The sequence below is a fragment of the Parathielavia appendiculata genome, assembly GCF_033297405.1.
Source record: "Parathielavia appendiculata strain CBS 731.68 unplaced genomic scaffold N657scaffold_9, whole genome shotgun sequence".
Taxonomy (NCBI): domain Eukaryota; kingdom Fungi; phylum Ascomycota; class Sordariomycetes; order Sordariales; family Chaetomiaceae; genus Parathielavia; species Parathielavia appendiculata.
The window spans coordinates 954367-975527 of NW_026944228.1; the positions used below are offsets into that span (position 1 = coordinate 954367).

The following is a 21161-nucleotide window of genomic DNA, read 5'->3' on the forward strand; positions in this document are numbered from 1 at the left end:
TGGAGTCTCGAGTCTCCGGTTCTTCTTTGACGGCCCGGGGCGAGAAGTGGCCGACCAGCGCTTCCCCACGCTGCCAGAGATAACCACCTACCATACATCATCTCGGTTGGTCAGCCCGCAGCTTGCATTCCAAGTACCATTATTATATATAAAGCATTCATGAAGCTGTCCGGCCGTCAGGACTCGGGTGGCTATCTTACCATGTGCCCCATTCAAGTCTAGAACCCTGCATTTGTTCTCGGTCTTTTTTCCATCAGCCTGTCAAAATCGGCCTGGCGGGGGCTTGCTTCTAGAAGCATTAATACGTTAATAAGCCGTTGGTTTTCGAACCCCACCGAGTGCTTAAACGTTTCTTATCCTGACCTTCTCTTTTCTCTCAAGCACACTGGCAGTCGGACAGCGTTGCTGGATGAGAAATTTCTGAGTCCTGGCAGGTCAGGCATAGCAGCGATGACCAAGATAATCCTCTCCACAGGGTAAACACCGAAACCAGAAATCCACCGATCCGCCCCGAAAGACACGGCCGGCTGCTGACTGCGAGACTGTTGATTCAGGAACATCGTCTCTGGCGGGCCTTCCATCATTCGAAAACCAGGCACATTCCGATCCAACCTCGAGCTCACGAACTCGCTAAGGAGCAACTTTCTTGCCGCGCAAGAAGATTATGCGGCCGAATCCGCGCACAGCAACGGCGCCGTCAACGGGAACGGCAGCGCCAATGTCATTGAGGTAGACGCCGAGACGGGCGGGCGCCCGCCGGCATCGGTCTGGACTGCCCACAAAGATGGCGTCCTTTACGTGCCGGCGATCGATTGGGACGCCCACGGGTTGCAGGAGGAGCCGGCGCACTACGACGTCACAGCCAAGCTTTTCTTCCTGCCGGGCGCCGCCGTCTCGCAGCGGTCGCAGTTTGCGAAAGAGGCGCTAGCGCATGTCTTAAGGGAGCTGCGCGCCCCAGCGGTCGACCTGCTCATCGTGTCCTTCCCGGGCATGTCGTTCGAGGGCGACTGCGAGTGGGAGGCCGACAGGATCAATGCGGGACAAGGCAACGACGCAGACGAAATTGCGACCTGGCCCGCCATCGAGGAGTTGCACCGCGCCGGGCTGGCAAAGAAGCTGGGTCTCGCCGAGTTTGGCAGCGAGAAGCTGTCCAAATTCCTCCAGAAGGTCCAGGTGCGCCCGGTTGTCAACCAAGTCAACCTCAAGAACTGCTGCAATGTGCCGCCGCCTCTGGCACAGTTGGCGAAGGAGCAGGGCATTGAGCTGCTAGTCCATAGCGACTGCACCGATATTCTCCCCAAAGGAACATTGAGGGACCTGCTTGGTCAGCGACAAGGCGGGGCGGGGCTCCTGGCCGATTTCGAGACCGGAACAGGCGGGCTGCGGGGGGATCTCACGCCACAATGGGTTGTGAAATACACGGCTGTCGTTCGGGATCGTGGCGTCATTGAAAACAAGGGATATTTCGCGGGCGCGGAGCTGGCAGACGAGTAATCTGCCTGGCACTCCGCCGGTTTAGGCGGCTCAAACTGATCAGGAGTTCAGGTCAAGTCCGGGTCTTTGGGTATACAGTTTCAGGGAACGAGGAACACGGGCAAAGAATCACCTCATATGGCTCACCGTTTATATTTCCCCTTTACAACAGAGCGAATCGAACGGTATATCCCGGGAGTACTCGCTGATTGAGTCAGTCCATCCTATCCTTCTTTTTCGGATTTGGTACCTGTCCATGGTGGTTGCGAAATCGACGGCAGAAGGCAATTCCAACCTCCTTCAATCAATCACCATCTTCAGGTCGATATGACGAGACGCAGTGCTTCTAATGATTCATGAGGTATCACCAACACCTTCGCTCACCGACTCAGACTCAACAACCCCTCGATATACCGCCGAGTATCCACGCCAATTCCCTGCGCGAGCCGGCCCGCCCCATCCGCCCACCCGCCAGCAGCACCAGCACCACCAACGTACGACGCGCTCACGCCCCTGACGCCAGCCCCGCCACCGTGGTCGCTAGCCCTTCGAACCAGGAAAATCTCCTTGCTCCCCACCGCTGCTGATTCACCCCCATCATCCCCAGAATCATCATCGTCCTCCGCCACTGTCCCCCCTCCTCCTGCGTCCGATGCGACCGCAAAGGGTGGTGATGAGAGCGGCGGCGGCGGCTTGCTGTCCCTTGTTGCGGGACCCCGGTGGTCGAGGACTCGGTTCCAGACGACCCACCACCCGCGACTTGTCTTGCACGTCTCCTCGAACGCCGACAGATCGCCGCGGCTGCCCGCAAAAAAGTTTAGGATCTGGTTGTGCGTGTTGAGCGCTTCCACGCGCGTCCAGACGGATGAGGGGACCGCCGTACCGGAGGACGAGGTGTCGGCGAGGAGGACTGGGTCGGGGATGTTGGGTATCGTTGAGTGGATCGTTAACGTGCTGGTGTCGAAGACGAGGTCGTAGATTTTGCTGGTCTGGGATGAGCCGGCGAGGATGGGTTTCTCGGGCCGGTAGGCGGTGGAGGTGAGGAGGGGTTTGTGGAGGGGCGTGAACTGGGTGTGGAGGGATTGGGAGAGGTCTTCCCAGGTGGACGACGAGACTTTGTCGGGTCGGAAGAGCAGGATGTAGATGAAGGGCCGGTGGACGTAGACGACAGGGCGGAGGGTTGTTGTCTTTGACTTCTTGGTGTCTGTGCTGGGTAGATCTGCCGTGTGTGCCTTGGTGTCCTGGGGATCTTGCGCCTCGAGCGCGATCGTGACTGTCTGTTGCCCCGTGGTATTTTCCTCCTCTGCGGAGTCTGGTTGCTGCATCTCGGTTCCAGGCTCGTCCGGCCCAACCAGGAAATAGCCGGCATCAAGGTCCTTCGAACGCTTTTGGGACCCGGCATCTCCAGAAGAAGTTTCGGGCTCTTTTGGTCCATCATCTGGTTCCGAGGTCGTCGCGGAAGTGAAAGAGCCGAGTGACCAATAAGTACCATATCCAAGCTTGAGATAGCTGAACATCATGTCCATACCGGCGCCCGTTCCAGCGGTCGCGGGCGTGTGTGGAGGAGCCGTGGAATCTCCGTGTGTAGCGCGGACATCGCTGGTTGATTGAGGCTCAGCTGCTGTAAGCGCCCCTTTTGCTGTATCCTTCTTCCCACCACTGGCTGAAGACGGGGAGACAACGTCTGCCTTCTTGCCAGCCCCTCTCCGTTTCTTCGCCCGCGAAGAACTCCCGGCCGGGATATCAACCACGCCATAAGCACTCTTCCCCCACATGTAGATATCTTCCATCCAGCTCGTCACGGCCCGGAGGCTCCGCCTGGAAAGAGCGCCAACGCCCAAGAATACGACCCCATCCTCCGCCGCAACCTCACCCCCCAGGCCAAGCCACCCTTCCTCCTCATCCCCCTTCCTCGTCAGTGACCCCTTACCCTTTCTCCCAACCTCACCCTGCTGCTTCCGCTCCGCCTTACCCGCGTCTCCAGATCCGAACCTCCCCACCACCAAATCCACCAACCCATCCACCCTTTCCACAAGCCCCTCCAGGACCTCCCGCTCCCCGCTCCCGCGGTCCTCCTCGCCGACCCCGATCCCCAGCTCGCCACACGCCGCGATCTTGATTCCCCCCAAAACGCTGCACGCCGGATTGCCGTGCAACAAGACGTGCCAGGTCGACAAGAACAGGTCCCAGTAGCGGGCCAGCAGCGCGGTGAAGTGCGGGCGCGGGGTGGAAGCAAAAAGAGACGAGAGCGACGGGCCGTGGTGCAGGAGGAAGTGGGCGTGGGCGCGGAGGAGGTCTTGACGGAGGAGGATGGCGGGTTTTACCTCGCGGGAGGAGTACTCGTATTGCTGGGTGAGGGCCGCCTGTTGAGCCTGGTTTGTGTGAGAAGGGGAGATGGTGGTGGTGGTGGTGCCTTTGGCTGATGATGGTGGTGGAGGAATGGGAGGAGATGGTGCAGGGGTTGTTGAGATGGTGGATGCCCCGGCTGCCTTGGTGGGCGGTAGGGGGAGGCGGGTCAGGTCGATGGACTGGGTGTGTATACTCAGTACACTGAGAATATATGACTTCAATAACACGGATGGAAGCTTACCGCGAGAATCCACCAGCCTAGCTCCAGCTCATGCAGCACGACACGGCTGCGCTCTGTGTCGATTGAGTCGACGGGCTTGCCTCCAGAGAAGCTCCTGCCAAACTCGACCATGCCCTGGGCGAGACCTATCTGCCGGAGCCGCTCATTGCGCTCTTCGTTTGAAATGTCATCGGTTGGGCGGCCGTCTTTGGCAGCGCGGTGACGGCGCCGTTTCGAGGTTGACTGGGTGCTGCCTGACGCATAGTAGACAATCTGGTCATCGAGCGTCTCGTCGGTAGTGCCCAGGCCGGGATTGTAGATGGCCAAGAAGCCGAGCTGCGCGGGCACAACGCCGGATGCCAGCGGGTTGGCCATTCTAAGAAAGAGTGATTGCTGCTAATCAAAAGTTGTTATCAGGAGTGTCTTCGTTTTCTTCATTAGAACCCTTTCCGTGGCTTTGTTTGTTCACTTATTGAAATCATGGCGAAGACATCAGTTTTCATTCTAGGCTGAGGAGTGTTTCAGGTGCTGTGGTTGTTTGAATGAAAAGTCCCCGCTTTCATGCCACTGCGGTGGAAATTGGTACAGTAGGGGAAAACTTAACGTCGTCTCCAGAATGAATGAACTGAAGCAAGTGCTGCGAAAGCCAACGCCCGTCTGAGCCCCAATTTCATGTACAAATCCAAGGTGCCATATGCGAGGGTGGGTATCCCCTCAGTCTACATATAGAACTTACAAACATATCGCACATGCTGACAACGCTATGTTGCCCTTCTCCTTCCTCTCCTGGCCCTCTCTAAGCCTATCTAAGCCCGTCCCCATCCCATAAGCAATAAGCAGATCATTGAAACTCGCATTCACCTCCCTTCATGTCCCGTCAGGTACTGCATGCGGCTCCCCTCAAAATCCCGATTCGGACCCAGCAAATAACCCGATGGCATCTCCTCCCTGCCATCGCCACCACCACCCGCGGCGTACCATCCATCCGGCCCAAGAGGTCCCGCCGAAAGAGCAGGATGCTGGACGCCCATCCCCGCGCCTGCCCGCAGCGTCCCTAGGATGCTCGCCTGGGCCAGCGGCTTGGTATCCCCAAATTTCTCGGCTGCGCTCAGTAGATAATGCAACACCATGTGCGCTCTCTCCCTGGCCTCGCGGTCCTCTAGCGATTCGAGTGGTGGCAGCTTGTCCTTTCGTGAAATTCCGTCTGATGGCTGCATGTTGTGCTCCTCGGAGTCCTGCGGCCGAGTGCGGGTACGGGCTGGCGTTCTTCGCGCTGATGCTCCAAGCCGCCATCGACGGCGCTGTGGCGATGGGCCTGCCTTGCTCTGAGGCTCAACCGGCATATCCGTCTGGTGTGAACCTTCAACCCTATCCTTCAGCTTCGATATATTCGCCGGTTCGGACGCCGGATGCCAGCGGGTTGGCCATGTATGATAAAAGTGATTACTGCTGCTTGATGTTGAAGCGTGCGTGTCGACAGCGTGCGGGTCATCCACTGTTTCCGTGCCGGAACCAAGGTTATCCATAACGTCGTTCGCCTTCTCCGTAGTCACCGGCTCAGGCTGAATCTCCCGCGGGAGCCTTTCCACTTCCCCACCAACACCCAAATTGTCAATGGGCTCTTCCTGCTGTAATGGCTCGGCAACCTCCTGGCTTGAACCCTCTTCCAGCGCAGCATCCTTCCTTTCTGAATAAGTCTCGTGCGGTGTTTCCTCGGGTTCCCCATCAACACCAAACTTTTTCGAGCCCTCTCTCTGCCGTTTTAGTTGAGCAGCCTCCAGACTCATCATCTCTGCCATCAGACCCATCTCCCCCTCAGCTTGAACCGTGCGCGAGACCCTCTCAATGTTCGTGACAGCGTCAACAATCTCCATACCTTTTCCCTCAAATATCAGACCCGTTTCCGCAGCAGCCTCCTCTTTTTGACCCATCTTCTTCTGCACAATACCATCCTCTTCGGTCTTCTTCCCCGTCCTTTGAGCAAGCCAGTCAAGTACGGGATTCACGTGGTATCCCCCGGCAGTCCTCTGCCTCACCAGAGGCAACTGGGCAGTGTGCAGGAGCATCTCGTCGGCCACCTTCTCGCCGTTGAGCACCATCTTGCGCAGCTTTCGGTCGTGGTCGAGCGCCGCCTGCAGGAAATCGCCGAGCGGAACCGCGGGCATGTACTGCTGGGCCAGTCTGGACATGGAATTGGCGTAAAGGTAGTAGTTGTGTTCCGGGGAATGTTCTGGCGAGCGTTCTGGGAGAGATTCTGTTAGGCTATCTTGTGCTGAAGGATTGTCCCTGGAAATCTTGTTCTCAGATGGAGAAGACTCGCTTCGCGAGCCCTGCTGCCCAGCCTGGAGCTGCCTAGCCACGTTGAAGCGGCGGGCGTCACACAGCAGCAGCGTCTCAAAAACATCCTTTTTACTGATCTTGCACCCGTCGGGGCCTTCCCACAAGGGACGTATCCAGTAGGTCATGTATTCGGCCTCCCGGCCTCCCTCGGCAAGCAGCTTAATAGCCCGGTCGCGCATGCGGTGCTTCGTCAGGCCCAGTACGTGAGCGTAACGCCACACGGCGCTCTGCAGGTACATCTTCCTCGTCTTCCGGGCCACCTCGAACAGCAAATGGAAGGTGATGTCGTCGGCTACGCGGCAGCGCCGCTGGTCGAACATGCGGACGAAGCACACGGCCAGGTCGACCTTGTTCTGCAGCTTGCAGTGCGTGAGGACCGTGTTGAGCGATATGACGTCCGGCATGCTGTACTCGCTCGCAAACATGTACTCGAGAAGTTTTCTGGATTCCTCGAACTTGCTGTACCGCCCAAAGACGTCCAGATACCTGTTGGCAGCGCGCCGCTGAAGCTGCCACTCCGGGCCGTACAACGCTCGCAGTCCGGCGATGAAAGCGTCGAAGTCCTGGCCCAGCTGTATTGCACGGTGGACATCATGATCAGCCATTTCGACCGACACCGAGGCTACGGTCCTCGCATCTGCAAAGAAGTTCTTGGTGTGCATGGCGTGGAGGATGTATCTCCTAACGTCCTCGGCCTCAACCAGGCGCAGGAAGAGCAGCCATGTTCGTAGATTTGGGGCGTGTCCACAGGCTGTCATGCGACGAATTGTGCCCTCAAAGGCAAGCAGGTTCTTGGACTTGACCGATGTTTCGGCCAGGAGGTTGTACACGTCGGTGTCGAGGCGCAAGCCCAGGGCACCGACGCTGCCAAACAGCGACCGGGCGTCCTTGACGAACGTCTCGCCGGCGCGGACCAGATACTGAAGGGCGAGCTTGAAGGCCGGGCTCGAGACGGCGGCCGACGCGGCCGGATCATTAAAGAGGTCGTGCAACCGCCGCACGACTGTGCCCTGGTGGGTGTCGGCGCCGAGGTACAGCTTTGCGGCAAGACTCTGGGGCACACGGCCCATGGTCAGCGCGGCAACGTAGTGTTGAAACGACTCAATCGTCCATTCGCTGGGCCGCGGGATCTGATCCGCCCTCATGCTGAGCATGTACGGCCGGCATGGTGCGGACATGGGATAGTGAGGAATACGAGTCGGGGCGATCATGGGGGCGGCCGAGTGGGTGGGAGGCGGTTGAGGCGACCGTCCTTCATGTAGCACGGTCGGAGTGCCGCCCTTGAGGCCGATAATGGTGACGCCCTTGGTAACCTTCAGGATGTCATAGACAGCAGCCGATACGGCGGTGGGCTGGCCGACGAGCACGATGTAGGGGTCCTTGCTCGTTCCGGCACTCTGTCTCTCACCGCTGCCCTCAGCCTCGTCCTCGCCTTCCTTCTCAGCGTCCTCGCCATCGAGTGGTCGCCACAGCGTCATGTCACAGCCGGTCCTCGATTTGATGTTCCATACATTGTTCTCGTAGTCGGACCAGAGGAGCTTCGCGGAATGCTCCGGAATGATGACCTTGATGCCATCCTGGACTGGTGCAGAGGTCGGAGTCCACCTTATGAGATGGTGAAGAATGGCGCGCCAGTCGCCCGCTCGGGGCTGTTTGCGGCGACGTTCAACCCGGGCCTGCTGCGTGAGGGCGCGGTGTTTCTTCTGCAGGGCTTCGCGAGTCTCACGCTTGTTGGGATACGCGACGGCGGGTCTGACAACGACCGGTTCCTCGTCGCCGTGGAGCCACAGGGGCGTGCGGTCCAGGCGGTCGAGGAGGGAAAGCCGCGCGTCGGCTACGGCAGCATCATGGGTTCGAGGGCGCTTGTATGATGCGAGACTGCCAGCGTCGGCCGATTGCGCTCGTTCGGTCGATTGGAATCGGACGACGGCGGGACTGCGGACGGCTCGGGAGTCTTTCAGCACCGAGGAGAGCGGCAGCCCCTGGCGTCGTGGGGACTGGATCGTGATGCGACCCAGCGGGGAGCATGCCCTCCAGGGTAGCGCGGAACCTAGGGTCATTGCTATGATTCCGACATATCTGGTCTCGCTTTTTCTTTTTTTTTTCTTTCTTTTCCCCCCGGTGGCCTGGGGCGTCGCAGATTCGCAGCGCTGCGTACCGGACTCGATATTTTGTTGCAAAGCGTCTTCGTCGTCGAATGGGTCGCTTTTGTGGTGTTTTTCCGATGCGAAATCGAGCGGAGACTCGCAGAGCCACACAGCAGCATTCCAGCTGCGGTCGGCCCCACACGCTGCGGCCGGATAGAGCTGCCGAGTGCCGACGCCGCTCTCTCAATTACAGGACCTAATCACCTGGTCTGCATTCTAAGAGCATATGATCAAGCGATCCAAACGGGGAGGTCAACGCAATTTCTCTCGGAAGGCATGGGTTGCCTTGGCGTGAGCAGACCGGATATATTGCTGTTGTTACGTGCGTGCGGGGCCGCGACTCTACTTGCGCAGCTCGATGCTATGGTACCGTACCTAGGTGAACTACTAGTACTGAGTAGGTACCTTGATAGAAGTATTTCGTAGTGATGCTCATGCTCATGCTCATCCTCATGTCGATGCTGATGCCTCGTGCTTAGGAACCGGCGCCGATGGGCCGGACATGTCCACCCCTCGCCATGTTTCGTCCCAACCTTGCCCCTGATCCACCGCCCCCTTCGAGTCTCCCTCGTTAGCTATGCCCTTCACGTCGCTCCAGTATTCGAGCCTCCTCACTTCCTCGTCCGCGTGTTTTACCGCCTCCTCAAGGTTCTTCACCCGCCGGTCCGCCTCTGAGTTTGCCTCATTCTCTTTCTCTTGTTGCACTAATGCATTGTGGTAGACCTCGGTCAATCTGCTCAAGAGGACCCGACGAGATGCCTGGAAGACAAAGAGGGACATGATCTCGTGCATGATCTCTTGCAGACCATGAAAGTCCTCCTTGGCGTTGGCGAGATAGTTCTCAACAGCTTCAATCTTCTCCCTGTCGATGCGGGACACGCGGAGAACGCGTAAGAGCTCGTCGGCATGCTCGATGATTGGCCGCTCCACCTCATCCATGTTGACGGTGCTCATGCTCAGTCTGCTATCCCGGGTGCTGCTGGCCCTGCTAGAGTTGTGATTCCGAGCTATCTCAGCAGACGGTCTGATGGTGAAATACTCGGGATTGAGCATGTGCGGGTCCTGCCCGATGTAGCCCTGGTTCTTCTTGACGCGTTTCCTGATCCACGCCCGGCGTCGGACAAACGAGTTCCACCACCGCGCCTTATGCCATGAGAACCTTTTGGAGAAGGCAAAGGAGTATTCCCAACCGTCTTCGTCCACGCCCTCATCACGGTTGATGCGCCATTCCGACCAGGCCCACTCCCAGCTGGGGTCCGGAACTTGGGCGTTTGAGATGTCGGTCGGGCTGGGCTTGTGCGCATAGTTGGTCCACGCAGGCGGGTCGAGGTTGCCGAGGGCCTTCGAGGAAAAGAGCGCCATGCCGCAGAGGAAGCCGCCTCTTTGGTTCTCGTATAGAATGTCGATGGCCGACGCGGCCGAGTTGGGCCTGCTGCTGGCTTGCATTGTCTGCATCACGGGTTTGGGAGGGCCAGCCTCTACCCGTGGTGTGGGCTCTAATGCACGTCAGCTTCGTTGGCTGTCAATCATTACAGGGATACCCACTCACCCTCAACGACGACAGAGGGCTGCCCGGCTTCCTCCTCCGCCCTGTCTTGTGTGCGAGGCCCTTGCTCTTCATCTGCCGCTTGGGACTCGGTGGCGCTAGGCGACAGAATGTTGGGCTGGGAGCAAGACGGGCCGGTCGACGAGGGTCCGAGGAAAGCCTGGTCCTCATCGCGGTCCACCAGGCTGATCTCGTGGTCGAAGTCGCTGTCCTGGGGAGGGGGCACGCGTCGCGAGGAACGGTGATGTCTGATTTTGGGCATGGCGTCTCATGCCATCATGTATCCTTGTCGCAGCACTCCATGCGGCAAGATACTGATGCAGTGGAGCTGGCCGGCGTGTGCGTATGGCCCAGAGATGGACGCGTTCTGTGCTAGGTGACGGGAGCTGGCCCAACTGGACGGGCAATGGATGCGCTCTCGCAATCGGTTACTTAACGTTGGTACCCCGAAGCTTGTATCTTTGACAGAAGGGAACAGCGACCCACGGTCGACGGCAGCGGTGGGGCGGGTTGGTAACAGCGTCACCGAATGAGGCTGATGAGAAGGATGGAGATGGCCCTGCCTGGTGTTGTTGTGGTAGGCCGTTTCCCCAGCGCCAGGAATGATGTAATTGTGGGCTCTGCAGTGGGCTTCTGAGCTGAGCTGTGGGTGCGAAGCCTCTAATGCCCCAAGCTGGAGGTACGGATCCGTAAAGTGGGGCAAGATGCCGGCTCATACGTCATACATACATTGCCCAAATGGGGGTTCAAGCAGTGCTCACCAGCAAGAGGGGAGGTTGGAGAACAAAAGCTGGTGCCGAAGGGAACGCATCAGGGAAATTTATGGCATTCGCCAGGGACCTCAACAGGAATTAAAATCACGAGTTCCCCTCAGCCTTTGACGACAACCCCTCATCAGCAATCCGACGACCATCTCCAATCAAAACATCAAATATCCAACACCACCACCCGTCAACCGCCAACGAGAACCCCATCTTGCAAAAGGAAGAAACAAGTCCCTTAATACTCACAATGTCTCGCTCAAAAGCACCCATGGCCATCGGCCTCGCCGCTGCCGGCGGCATCGGCTATTATCTCTACTCGACAGGCGGCTCTCCCCGGGCAGCCGAGAAGAAGTTCGAGAGTGAGTATCCTACTCCAACTTCATTGTCCCTAACCTCCCGCTCCCAACTGTTGCTCACTCCAACTAACACCCAACAGGTGACGCGCACCACATGGCGGCCAAGATCAAGGGCGAGGCCCCGCACCGTTCGACAGACGTCGAACACGAAGGCCGCAAGGTGGGACAGGAAGTCGGCGCCAAGGTCGACAATGCTGTACGTGCGCTGATTCTTCCCGCCCTCTCTCCCCTTCCCACCTACTACTGTCTTGCACGCAAACACACTAATACGGACACTCAAAAATAAAACAGGTTGAGACAATCAACAGGGACATGGCCAAGGCCAAGAGCGAGACCGAGTCCTACGCAAAGGCGGCCAAGGCGGACGCGCTGAAGAAGGTTGACGAGTTCGACCGCAAGGTGGAGGAGGGCGCCGCCAAAAGCAAGAGCTATCTGTCGTCGTGGTTTGGCAGTAAGTGATGGACGGATGGGAAGAATGACTGTAACTGTAATGAAAGTCTGGAATCGGTGTTATCGTCTTGATTCGGGTTACTGTTATAGGGTGGGGAGTCTTTGCTCGCTCCGGGTGGAATTTAGCAGACCGGATTTGATATCTCCAAATTGTGATGCATACGACTGCATCCTGTTCGTGCTACAAGAGCTGCCTTCAGTCCCGGATATCAATATTTCACGTAAACAAACCATGACACCTTCATCAATTACACTATACCCTTGACGGCCTGCTGGACCCTGCCAACTAACTCAACGACGCGGCAACCAGCTTCAATATCTCCTCGGTCCCCTTCCCCGCATTCTTGGGACCCTTAGCCACCGCCTGCCAATGCTCGCCATGGCGCGGGTCGTTGAGCACGCATTTGGCCACCAACTCGCGCCTCTTCTCCTCGGTGCCGTGCTGCAAGAGAAATTTAAAGTACCACGCCCACGTGTCGCCCATGTCGCGGTCCAGCAGCAGCGCTCGCTCGAACCAGTTCTGCGCCCGGTCGAGCTTGCGTTCCGCCCACAGGATCCGCGCCGCTGTCACCTGCAGGACCGGGTCGTCCTCGACCTTCTTGATGGCCTCGGTGATGAGCGACTTGCGCTGCGTGCGCGGCTCCAGGTGCAGGATGCGCTCCGCCCAGAGCAGCCCGCTCTTGGGCATCTGCTGCAGCGCCGTCGCCATGAGCGTCTTGGCCTGGTTGACGTTGCCCGCCCGGCGCTCCACCCGGATAAGCTCGGTCCACAGCTCGGGCGACTTGGGAACCGCCTGCCTGGCCCGGTCGAGGACGCTGCGCGCCTTGACGACGTTGCCGGAGCGCTCCTCGAGGCGCGAGTAGAGAAGCCAGAGCGGGACCGACGACGGCACCGCGCGCACGCCCGTGCTGTACGCCTCCCTGGCTTGCGGGAGCTTGCCGAGGTCTTCATAGATCTGGCCCTTCATCATCCACAGCTTTGGCGCCGCGGGGAAGAGCTGCAGGGCATCCTGAACCAGATCCAGCGCCGCTTCGTTGGCGCCCAGCTGCCTCTCAAAGGCGACGCTGCGCATCCACACGCGGTCGGTTGGCGCGTTTTGCCGCGCCGTCTTCAGGAGATCGCGCGCCTGATCGGTGAAGCCGTTGTCGGCCTCCAATTTGACCGCAGCCAACCAGATGTCCTCATTGTCCGGGTTTTGCTTGAATGCCCGGGCCAACACGCGGCGGGCCTCGTTGATCTCGCCGGCCTTCTCTTTGGCAAGCATGAGCCAGAAGGCCTCGACATGGGGACAAGCCTCCACCGCCTTCTCGAGAGCGCGCCACAGGTCATCCTTATTGCCGTGGTTACGCTCGAGGTCTACTGCCGCCAGGTAGAGGCTCCTGCTGTTGGGGAACACGCGCAGCGCATACGCGTAGATGGCGCGAGCGGTCGCAAACTTGTCTCGGCTGATGCTGGCCTTGGCGTCCTCCATCCATATTTCTTTGCGATCGTCGTCCTCGTCCAAGCCCCACCCGAGCGTCTCTTCGATGATGTTGCTGCACGTCACCACGGCACCTTCCTCCTCGCACTTTTCGGCCTCGGCGATCCACTCCTCGCGCTTGGGCATGGCGTTTTGCTTGGCGAGGAACTTGACGGCGTTCTTCATGACCGGCCGCTTGGCGCCCTCTCCGAGCTGCTCCTCCAGGCGGGCGGCCGCAATCCAGAGTTCGTGCGAGTTGGGAAGCTTCTTGACAGCCTTGTTGAGCACCTTGCGAGCATTCTCCGGGGTCTCGAGGCGCGCCAAAGCCAGCCAGAGGTCAAGCGACTCTGGAATGAGCTCGGTTGCCTTGGCCAGTAGCATCCGCGCGTCTGCCGGGTCGTCCTCCAAGTTGACCGCTTCTTTCCACAAAGCTTCAGATTCTGGATTGTGATCCAGGGCCCGCCTAATAACCTTCTTCCGTGACCTTGGGTCATTTTCGAGCTTCATTGCCTCCACCCACAGCTTGACTGAGTGTGGATTGGCTTGAATTGCTTGGGCGGCAATGACCTTGGCATTGCGGTTGTCGTTGAGATGAATATTTTCCAGCCAGATATCCTCACTCTTGGGGCAGTGCTGACAGCCCTTGGCGATCATATTACGAGCCGCGCCGGGCTTTCCTGCAGCAATCTCCAGCCTAGCTGCGGCAATCCAGCTGGCCGCCTGCTTTGGGTTTGAGTCGACAGCAGACTTCAGCATTTTCCGGAACTGCTCGATGTCTCCAATACTCTGCTCGGCTCCCTGCACGTTGGACAAAGAGGTCAGGTAGCCCTTGGGGTCGATGCTCGTCGCGCTTCCCGCCGTGGCAATGCCGCTACTCTGAGACTGCTGCTCCAAGCGGGCCCTGAGCACCTTGTCGCGGGCAGCACCAATCTTTGCAAAATCCGTCACGGTGCCGTCTTTGTTTCCGTCGACCGTTGTTGCCGTGCCGTCGTCGGCGACAGTGGTGCCGAACTGTCCTTGGTCCCTCGCGGCGGCAAGGACGCTATCGGGAACTGCGTAGAAGCGCTGCATGCGGGCTTGCCGGGCCCTCTTAGTCCGGCCGGTAAGGTCTTTGGGATCCGGTAGATTCGCCCACTCCTCGTCCGTCACCGTTTCCAGTGCCCTCTTCAGTCCGGCAAATTGCTGCTGTATCTTGGGGTTCTGGCGCTCGTACTCCTCGCGTTCGGCCGCCTCTCGTGCTTCCCTGTGCGATTATCGGTCGGCACTCTGCTCATCTATGCATGACAACGGATAAACTACATGCTTGACGGAGGTAGAGTGGTTGGGATCGGAAGGTCGGTGGTGATAGGGTAGACAGAACAAAAGGGTTATATCACTAACCTCTGCTTCTGGCGACGCTTAGCCATCTTTTCGTCGACTTCTTTCCATATCCGATCAGCCTCTTCATCGTCCTTCTCATAGATGCCACCTGCGAAAAGCCCAACCTCGTTGTCGGGGTCCTGATAGCGCTCGTCGTCATCCTTGTCGTCGTCTTTCGGCTCGGTCAGACCGAGCTGGGCAGATCGCTTTGCGACGGCTGCCTTGATCTGATCCTCGCTGGGGCCTTCGCGCGCAGGGCCGAGATCTGACCGGGTAGTGAAGCCCGTAGCGCCACGGCCCAGGCCGGCCACGTAATTTTCGGGCGCCGGTTGGCTTAGGAAGTCGCGCCGGCTGGTCATGGTGGATTGTGGCGTGTGTCGAGATGTTAGTGTTGTGGTTGCGCACAGGAAAGACCGCGCCAAAATAAGTGGCCGTGCTGGGCCCACAAAAGATAAGGGTTAGGAATAGCCGTGGCTGCCTTACGCAGTACCTCTGTAGAGTTGTCCGGTACCTAGAGTTGAAAGAGAGGCCTCGTTGTTTGTTTTGCGACTGCACTGGTAAGGTAATCAGACGGCAGAAATGCTAAGCTTAAATGTCCCGTATCAGTTCACAATTGTCTTCGTCTTCTTGTCCTTGGTTTGTTAGTATAACTTTAGCTCCAGTTATGTACAGCATCAGCGAGCCAGCACAGTGCATCTTACATATAACGTGATCCACCATTGACTCGGACACCCCATTGACTCGGACACCCCATTGACTCGGACACCCCATTGACTCGGACACATTTTCCCCCACCATAACCACCCAACGTCAACACGCGTTTTCTCTACCACAACAATGTCCGACAGCTTCCCAGAAAACCGAGTTCTTCTCGCGATCAATGCGATTCGATCAACACCGCGCTTGAGTATCCGACGCGCCGCAGAGATATACAATGTCCCCAAGTCGACAATTGCAGATAGAATGAAGGGAAAGATCGCGAAGTCCGACAGCTATCACGGCCGTTCGAATTTGACAAAGATCGAAGAGGAGGCAATTGTTCAATACATACTCAACCAAGATTCGCGAGGGGTTTCGCCCCGGATTGTCGACGTGGGTGATATCGCCAATCTCCTGCTTCGGAAACGCGGTGTGCGACACGTTGGAAAGAACTGGCCAAACCGCTTCATTGTACGACGTCCAGAGCTAAAGACGCGTTTTAATCGCGTCTATGACTATCAGAGAGGCCTCTGCGAAGACCCTGCAATTATCGAACCATGGTTCCGACTGGTCGCCAATATGCGAGCGAAATATGGTATCCTCGATTGCGACTTCTACAACTTCGACGAGACCGGCTTCATGATGGGCATGATACGGCCTGGGATGGTGGTTACGCGCTCCGATCGAGTCGGCAAACCATAAGCCATTCAGCCGGGCAATCGAGAATGGGCGACAGCGATTTGCAGTATCGCTGGCGACGGCTATATAGTACCGCCTTTCTTGGTGGTGAAGGGCCGTTTTCACCTCGCCAGCTGGTACTCTGAGCACCAGATACCCGACGACTGGGCCGTCGCAACAACAGCCAACGGATGGACAGATAACAAGACTGCTCTGGAATGGCTACAGCATTTTGATGAGCACACGAAACACCGTCGGAAAGGTGCATACCGGATGATAGTACTGGACGCCCACGAGAGCCACATCAGCGCAGAATTTGACGACTATTGCAAGGAGAACAACATCATAACACTCTGTCTTCCTCCCCATTCGTCGCACCTTACTCAGCCTCTCGATGTTGGTTGTTTTAGCGTCTTAAAGAAGATGTACGGTGCTGAAATCGAGCTCTTCATCAAGGCGCGGATTACGCACATCACCAAGCCCGAGTTCTTCCTTGCATTCAAAGCTGCCTTCTACCGGACTTTTACCCAAGAAAACGATCTTGGGGGTTTTCGAGGATCTGGACTTATCCCCTACAACCCGCAGGCCGTGCTTTCGAAGCTGGATGTTAAGTTGCGAACACCAACACCTCCTGGGACCCCTGATGGATCGCGAACACCATGGGTCTCCAAGACGCCCCAAACTACCAACGAAGCCCTTTCGCAGTCTGCCCTTATCAGAGATCAGATTGCGAGACACCAGGGAAGCTCTCTGACTCCGATTTTAGCTGCTGTTGACCAGCTTTCGAAGGGAATGCAAGCAGTTTCCCATCGGGTCACCCTTTTGGAGGCCAAGGTACGGACACTTCAGGAGGCCAACGAAGCACTCTCCAAGCGCCGCAGAGCCAAACGGACGCGTCTCCAAGATGGCGGGGCTATTAATGGAAGCCAAGCTAGGGAAAAAATGGCAGAGAAAGGTATGGTGGACGAGGAAGAGCGCGTTGAGGAGGAAATTGAAGGACCATCAAAGAGGCGTCGGACGGGTTTACGGCTCTGTGGCATCTGCCGCAAGACTGGCCATAATGCAAGGACATGCTCGGAGGCTGGAGAAGTAGATAGCTGAAGCGATTCTGAGTAGTTTCAATTGATTGCATCAGATTCTGGTGGACTTTTGGCAGTTTGTAGTGGCATAGTCCGGAAAATGTGTCCGACTCAATGGGGTGTCCGAGTCAATGGTGAATCACGTTAAGCAAACATTCGACTGCAATAACTAGTCAACTATCCCTCTTTCCATTTTATTTTTCTTGCCCTCACCTACGATTTTTCTAGGGATGCGGAACCGCTGCCTAGTTGGTAACATAACCCACAGTCTGCCTTAACCACTGTAGCCCATATACTGCGCTAAGCCCAGTTCCCAACTAGGAGGATAAATATACGAGAAGGAACCAGAACCAAAACAACCCGCTATTGCAAGAGCAAGGTGTCCTCATCCAACACTCCAAACAAACCCTCAATCTCCATGGCAACCACCTTCAGCTCCTCTGCCACCTGGCCCGTCACCAAGGCATAAGCATACAGCAGCGCGTAATCACGCTCTTCGACATTCACATGGGCCAGCCGCCCAAGGTCGACAGAGCTCGTTCCAGCGGCGGTGTCGGCATTTGCCCCAACCCCATTAGTATCCACATGGTGATGCTGCTGTTTCTGGTGCTCCTTACGGAACTGGAAGATCTTTCCCAGCAGCCGATCCCTCATCCTCGCCACGCTGGGGAGGGCGTCGGTGAGCGGATACTCGAGCATGAGCGACGACGCGAGCACCTGAAAGACGTGGCATATGCGGTCGCACAGCAGCGCCCGCTCGTCGGCCGTGTACAGCAGCAGGGCGCGCTCGCCCTCGGTCAGGCTGCCCTTGCGCTGCGTGACGAGCGACATGGCGTAAAAGGCGTCGAGCAGCCGGTGCGCGCAGCCCATGAGCTGCCCGGTCTGCTCCGAGGGGAACGGGCCCCGGAGCTCGAACTCGCGGGCGGCGCTGACGCGGAGGGCGTCGAGGCGCGCGGCGTACTTCTGGAGCGCCGCCTGCTCGCCGGACCGGAGGTACGAGCGGGTGCAGTCGCTGCGCAGGAGAATGGCGAGCGGCCCGCGCTTCCAGATGAGGCCCATCTGCAGGTACAGCATGCTGAGGCCCTCTTTGAACTTCTTGCGTGCCGAGATGGGCCAGATGAGCCGACAGACGATCAGCCCCCAGACGATGCCGGCCGTCACCGCCGTCAAGCGGTGGAGCAGGATCTCCCTCATAATGGGATGCACGCCGCCCTCGTCATCGTCGTCGTCGTCGACTTTGAGAGAGAGGCTGTATGCGTACAGGGTCGACACGTTGTATGCGAGCAGCGTGATCCTACCCATCGGCGCATTGCCCCGCGCGATGATGACATAGAAGCTCAAGAAAGCAACGAGCGATCCGAGAGGGATGAGGCCGAGGGCGCTCTGCTGTGATACGGTCCAGTTCAAGCCCGCTGCTGCAATGCCTACCAGCGTTCCCATAAACCTGGCCGTACCTGACGTGTTGGCTGCGCCTACCGTCATGTTACAGACGATCATAAACGATAGCAAGCCCCATTCGCCTCTCCAATGACGGTAGGAATCCCTGGTTTGCGGAAGAAAGGAGAGCGAGGCCCAGAGGGCCGCGCCTATGCCGACCTTCAGGCCAAAACGAACTGCTTAGGGTCAGCATTCAAACACCCAAGGAGTACCGCGCCGTGTCTCTTACTGTCATCCCTGGCCAACCTCCTCACCGCTCCGAGAATTCTCTGCGAGATTGTCGCAACGAGCTTGGTTTTCTTGGTTTCCGGTGCGGCTTCCCAGCTGTACGTATCCCTGCGTTTGACCAACGGGTCAGCTATTCCCTTGGGCATGGCGCTCTTTTTGATCGGCTTGATCAGGGGGTCCCGCTCTTGATTGTTGTAAGGCAGGGTCAGAGCCGCCCGGCCATGATGATTTCCTTTGTTCCACCACTTGAGCCAGTGCCAACTACGCCTTCTGTGATCGCTAGCATATTTCAAGTCATCCAACACGTCCAGGTATTTTTGCATCTCCTCCCCAAACGTCTGAAGGCTAAAGCTGAAGTGGCCACAAGCGGCTGCGACCTCCTCAAAGTCAGCTTGGATGCTGTGACACCTTGTGCGGTCGAGTTCAAGCGTCTTGTACAGCTCTTCAAGAGCATGCGCTCTCGCCTCGTTAAACAATGACAAAGCGTCGGCAAGGCTGTGACGGAAGTGCTCGTTGATGGTAATGTCATAGTTGGGGGCTGCTCCGAAGGGCGGTTCCCGGAGCACTTCTGACAGCGTGTAGGCCAGCGACTTCATCGAGGGCCCTAATAGCTCGATGAAAAGTTCAAAAATCTCTGACGCGTGCCTGAAGGGCGGTAGGTTGGCGGTGGCTGCATCTTCAGACCGGCGCCGCTCGTCCTCATGGCTCCCTTCGGACGCCTCATCGATCGCGGACAGCGTGGGAATCCTTTCCTTGGCAGTTCTCATACTGGTCGATATTTCGCGATGGAGGGTTGGTGAGAACACAGGGGACGTAACAGCTTCGGATGAAGACATGACACGGGGCAACGGGCCCATAGGCTCTTTAAGCAGGGCAAATTGTGAATTTGCCGCGCTTCGCAAGCCGCCGATGGACTGAGCCAATGTCTCCATAGATTTTACCACGGCTCTCTCAAGCTGGTAGATCTTCTCGTAGCCGAGAAAGTAGCGCTCAAACTTGGCCTCGCGCAGATTCTTGGTCATCTGAGGATAGATGGATGCGTATGTGGACGAGGCCGCAGCAAACTCGGGCGATCGCACGTCGTCCTCGGATCCGCTGAGAAAGCCCCGGGTGATGAGTGACAGCATGTCACCCAGGGAAACAGATGCCTTGGTCATGGACTCGCGCAATGCGAATACCGCAGACGTTCTCCACACCAAAAGGTTGACGACTGTGGTAATTGTGACGCCCATGAGAAGCATTTTGAGAATCTGTACAATCTTCTGGTTGGAGAAGACACTAGTGAGAACGGCCGTCTCTTTGGTAACAACGCCGATGATGGCAAGGGAAGCCAGGGTGCTGCCGACGTCGACCAGAGGATTACCCATCCTTTGCTTGACCCATCCCATAAAGCCGAAGCCGCCCCCGATGAAGACGACCAACACCAGGGCGTGAGCCAGAACTACCAAGTCCATAACATCTCCAAACAGAACAGACGTGCACATGGACAAGACCGAGATCAACTCGCCGTATGCGACGGCCACGACTGCGATCAGTACGGCTTCGATCATGGACCCGACCGACCTAGCAGGGTGGAAGTAGACCGTCAAGGTGGCCACCACATGCTTGCCGTCCGGCCTGCCCAGGAAGTCGGAGAGCGGTGACCAGAACGTGGCCAAGCTACCCAGGGTGTATGCGAGCGTGCACTTGAGCACTCCATGGCCGACGGGTGAGTCCAGCCAGCGAAGGACCCGGATGGCGGCCTCGTGGACATTGTGCGCTGCGGCGTGCGCCCGGTCCGACATGGATTGGCGCGAGAAGAAAGGCGCCAATGCCGAGTTGGCAAAGGCATCGCTCTGACTCGATGGGAGGAAGCTGGAAGGGCGGAGGGTGAAGGTGCGATGCGAGCGCTCGCCGGTCGAGGGGATGATTACGGAGCCATTGCGCAGTTTCTGGGGGTTATCAGTCAGACGGGAGTCGCGACCATACGGACGCATTCTATGAACACGGCAACGCAAGAGACAATGCGCGTGTGGAGAAGCGAGGTGGGCTAGACGAGCTCAACGTACACTTCTCTTGGATGGCCTTTGCGGGGGCCACGGAGCAGAGGGCGGCCTTGGAGAGGAGCTCATCTCGGTGTGCAGTTCGGTCTCATGTTCCTCGCGCGAGACGGAAGATCGGGGCTTGGGTCTAGTAGTCCGACGTCACGCTGTTAGGTAAGGTATGGAATGTTTGAAAAGCGCAGAGGGGTCGGTGACCCGCATAGGTGCTATGAGATTGTCCTTTGTTGGTCGAGTCTTTTACTCAACTCCGACCTGGAACATCAGCGCAAGGGTCCGGCTTCATTCCAAGCTTCCTCAGAGGACCCACAGTGGCAGCCCTGTGCGGCTGGAATCGGCTTGGCAAGCGTGGTCTCCACCAAGCCAAGAACGTCCGGTGGGGGCTGAAATCGCAGCTCCAGCCCATTAATCAACGCCCACCTTGGACGATTGGAGTCTCTCTCGCGAGTTGAGTAGGGGAGTTTTGAGAAGAAGGTGTCTCTTTAATAGGCTGGAGTTGATCCAGGCTTCATCGTTCTCTCGATTTCTTCTCACTCAC

General features: G+C 57.8%; 7 protein-coding genes across 7 annotated transcripts; 2 read left to right on the plus strand and 5 right to left on the minus strand.

Moving 5' to 3' along the window:
- The first annotated feature begins 314 nt into the window (after positions 1-314).
- Positions 315-1674, plus strand: N657DRAFT_506208 (uncharacterized protein). The gene is made up of 3 exons (XM_062787706.1): positions 315-316; positions 393-476; positions 555-1674. Exons 2-3 carry the CDS (start codon positions 451-453, stop codon positions 1492-1494), a joined length of 966 nt encoding a protein of 321 aa, XP_062646232.1. The 5' UTR covers positions 315-316; positions 393-450; the 3' UTR covers positions 1495-1674.
- On the minus strand, positions 1597-4658 carry N657DRAFT_506052 (uncharacterized protein). Its single transcript, XM_062787704.1, has 2 exons — positions 4064-4658; positions 1597-4001 (listed from the first exon to the last, which is right to left on the minus strand). Exons 1-2 carry the CDS (start codon positions 4415-4417, stop codon positions 1854-1856), a joined length of 2502 nt encoding a protein of 833 aa, XP_062646233.1. The 5' UTR covers positions 4418-4658; the 3' UTR covers positions 1597-1853.
- A 1489-nt stretch (positions 4659-6147) lies between these two features.
- N657DRAFT_554741 (uncharacterized protein) lies at positions 6148-8442 on the minus strand (the record flags this gene model as incomplete). The annotated part of the gene is made up of 1 exon (XM_062787928.1): positions 6148-8442. A coding segment is annotated over one exon (2295 nt), but the record flags the coding sequence as incomplete, so codon positions are not given.
- Positions 8443-8824: 382 nt separating this feature from the next.
- On the minus strand, positions 8825-10827 carry N657DRAFT_621945 (uncharacterized protein). Its single transcript, XM_062790634.1, has 2 exons — positions 10079-10827; positions 8825-10025 (listed from the first exon to the last, which is right to left on the minus strand). Exons 1-2 carry the CDS (start codon positions 10335-10337, stop codon positions 8980-8982), a joined length of 1305 nt encoding a protein of 434 aa, XP_062646235.1. The 5' UTR covers positions 10338-10827; the 3' UTR covers positions 8825-8979.
- Positions 10828-11086: 259 nt separating this feature from the next.
- N657DRAFT_576329 (uncharacterized protein) lies at positions 11087-11654 on the plus strand (the record flags this gene model as incomplete). Its single annotated transcript, XM_062789165.1, has 3 exons — positions 11087-11198; positions 11276-11391; positions 11487-11654. 3 exons carry the CDS (start codon positions 11087-11089, stop codon positions 11652-11654), a joined length of 396 nt encoding a protein of 131 aa, XP_062646236.1.
- Positions 11655-11700: 46 nt separating this feature from the next.
- Positions 11701-14863, minus strand: N657DRAFT_672992 (uncharacterized protein). Its single transcript, XM_062795668.1, has 2 exons — positions 14485-14863; positions 11701-14347 (listed from the first exon to the last, which is right to left on the minus strand). The coding sequence occupies exons 1-2, from the start codon at positions 14820-14822 to the stop codon at positions 11932-11934; spliced, it is 2754 nt and encodes a 917-aa protein (XP_062646237.1). The 5' UTR covers positions 14823-14863; the 3' UTR covers positions 11701-11931.
- Positions 14864-17079: 2216 nt separating this feature from the next.
- N657DRAFT_621952 (uncharacterized protein) lies at positions 17080-20883 on the minus strand. Its single transcript, XM_062790635.1, has 3 exons — positions 20633-20883; positions 18586-20515; positions 17080-18532 (listed from the first exon to the last, which is right to left on the minus strand). Exons 1-3 carry the CDS (start codon positions 20693-20695, stop codon positions 17283-17285), a joined length of 3243 nt encoding a protein of 1080 aa, XP_062646238.1. The 5' UTR covers positions 20696-20883; the 3' UTR covers positions 17080-17282.
- Between the last annotated feature and the right edge of the window lie 278 nt (positions 20884-21161).

Coding starts and splice junctions, on each gene's coding strand:
- N657DRAFT_621952 (XM_062790635.1), bottom strand. CDS start 20,695: ATGAGCTCCTCTCCAAGGCCGCCCTCTGCTCCGTGGCCCCCGCAAAGG. Junction 20,516..20,632: donor AAAGGCCATCCAAGAGAAGT/GTACGTTGAGCT, acceptor GATAACCCCCAG/AAACTGCGCAATGGCTCCGT. Junction 18,533..18,585: donor GAGGTTGGCCAGGGATGACA/GTAAGAGACACG, acceptor GACCCTAAGCAG/TTCGTTTTGGCCTGAAGGTC.
- N657DRAFT_506208 (XM_062787706.1), top strand. CDS start 451: ATGACCAAGATAATCCTCTCCACAGG. Junction 477..554: donor AAGATAATCCTCTCCACAGG/GTAAACACCGAA, acceptor CTGTTGATTCAG/GAACATCGTCTCTGGCGGGC.
- N657DRAFT_621945 (XM_062790634.1), bottom strand. CDS start 10,337: ATGCCCAAAATCAGACATCACCGTTCCTCGCGACGCGTGCCCCCTCCC. Junction 10,026..10,078: donor GCCCTCTGTCGTCGTTGAGG/GTGAGTGGGTAT, acceptor GACGTGCATTAG/AGCCCACACCACGGGTAGAG.
- N657DRAFT_506052 (XM_062787704.1), bottom strand. CDS start 4,417: ATGGCCAACCCGCTGGCATCCGGCGTTGTGCCCGCGCAGCTCGGCTTC. Junction 4,002..4,063: donor TAGGCTGGTGGATTCTCGCG/GTAAGCTTCCAT, acceptor ATACACACCCAG/TCCATCGACCTGACCCGCCT.
- N657DRAFT_672992 (XM_062795668.1), bottom strand. CDS start 14,822: ATGACCAGCCGGCGCGACTTCCTAAGCCAACCGGCGCCCGAAAATTAC. Junction 14,348..14,484: donor AAGCGTCGCCAGAAGCAGAG/GTTAGTGATATA, acceptor ATAATCGCACAG/GGAAGCACGAGAGGCGGCCG.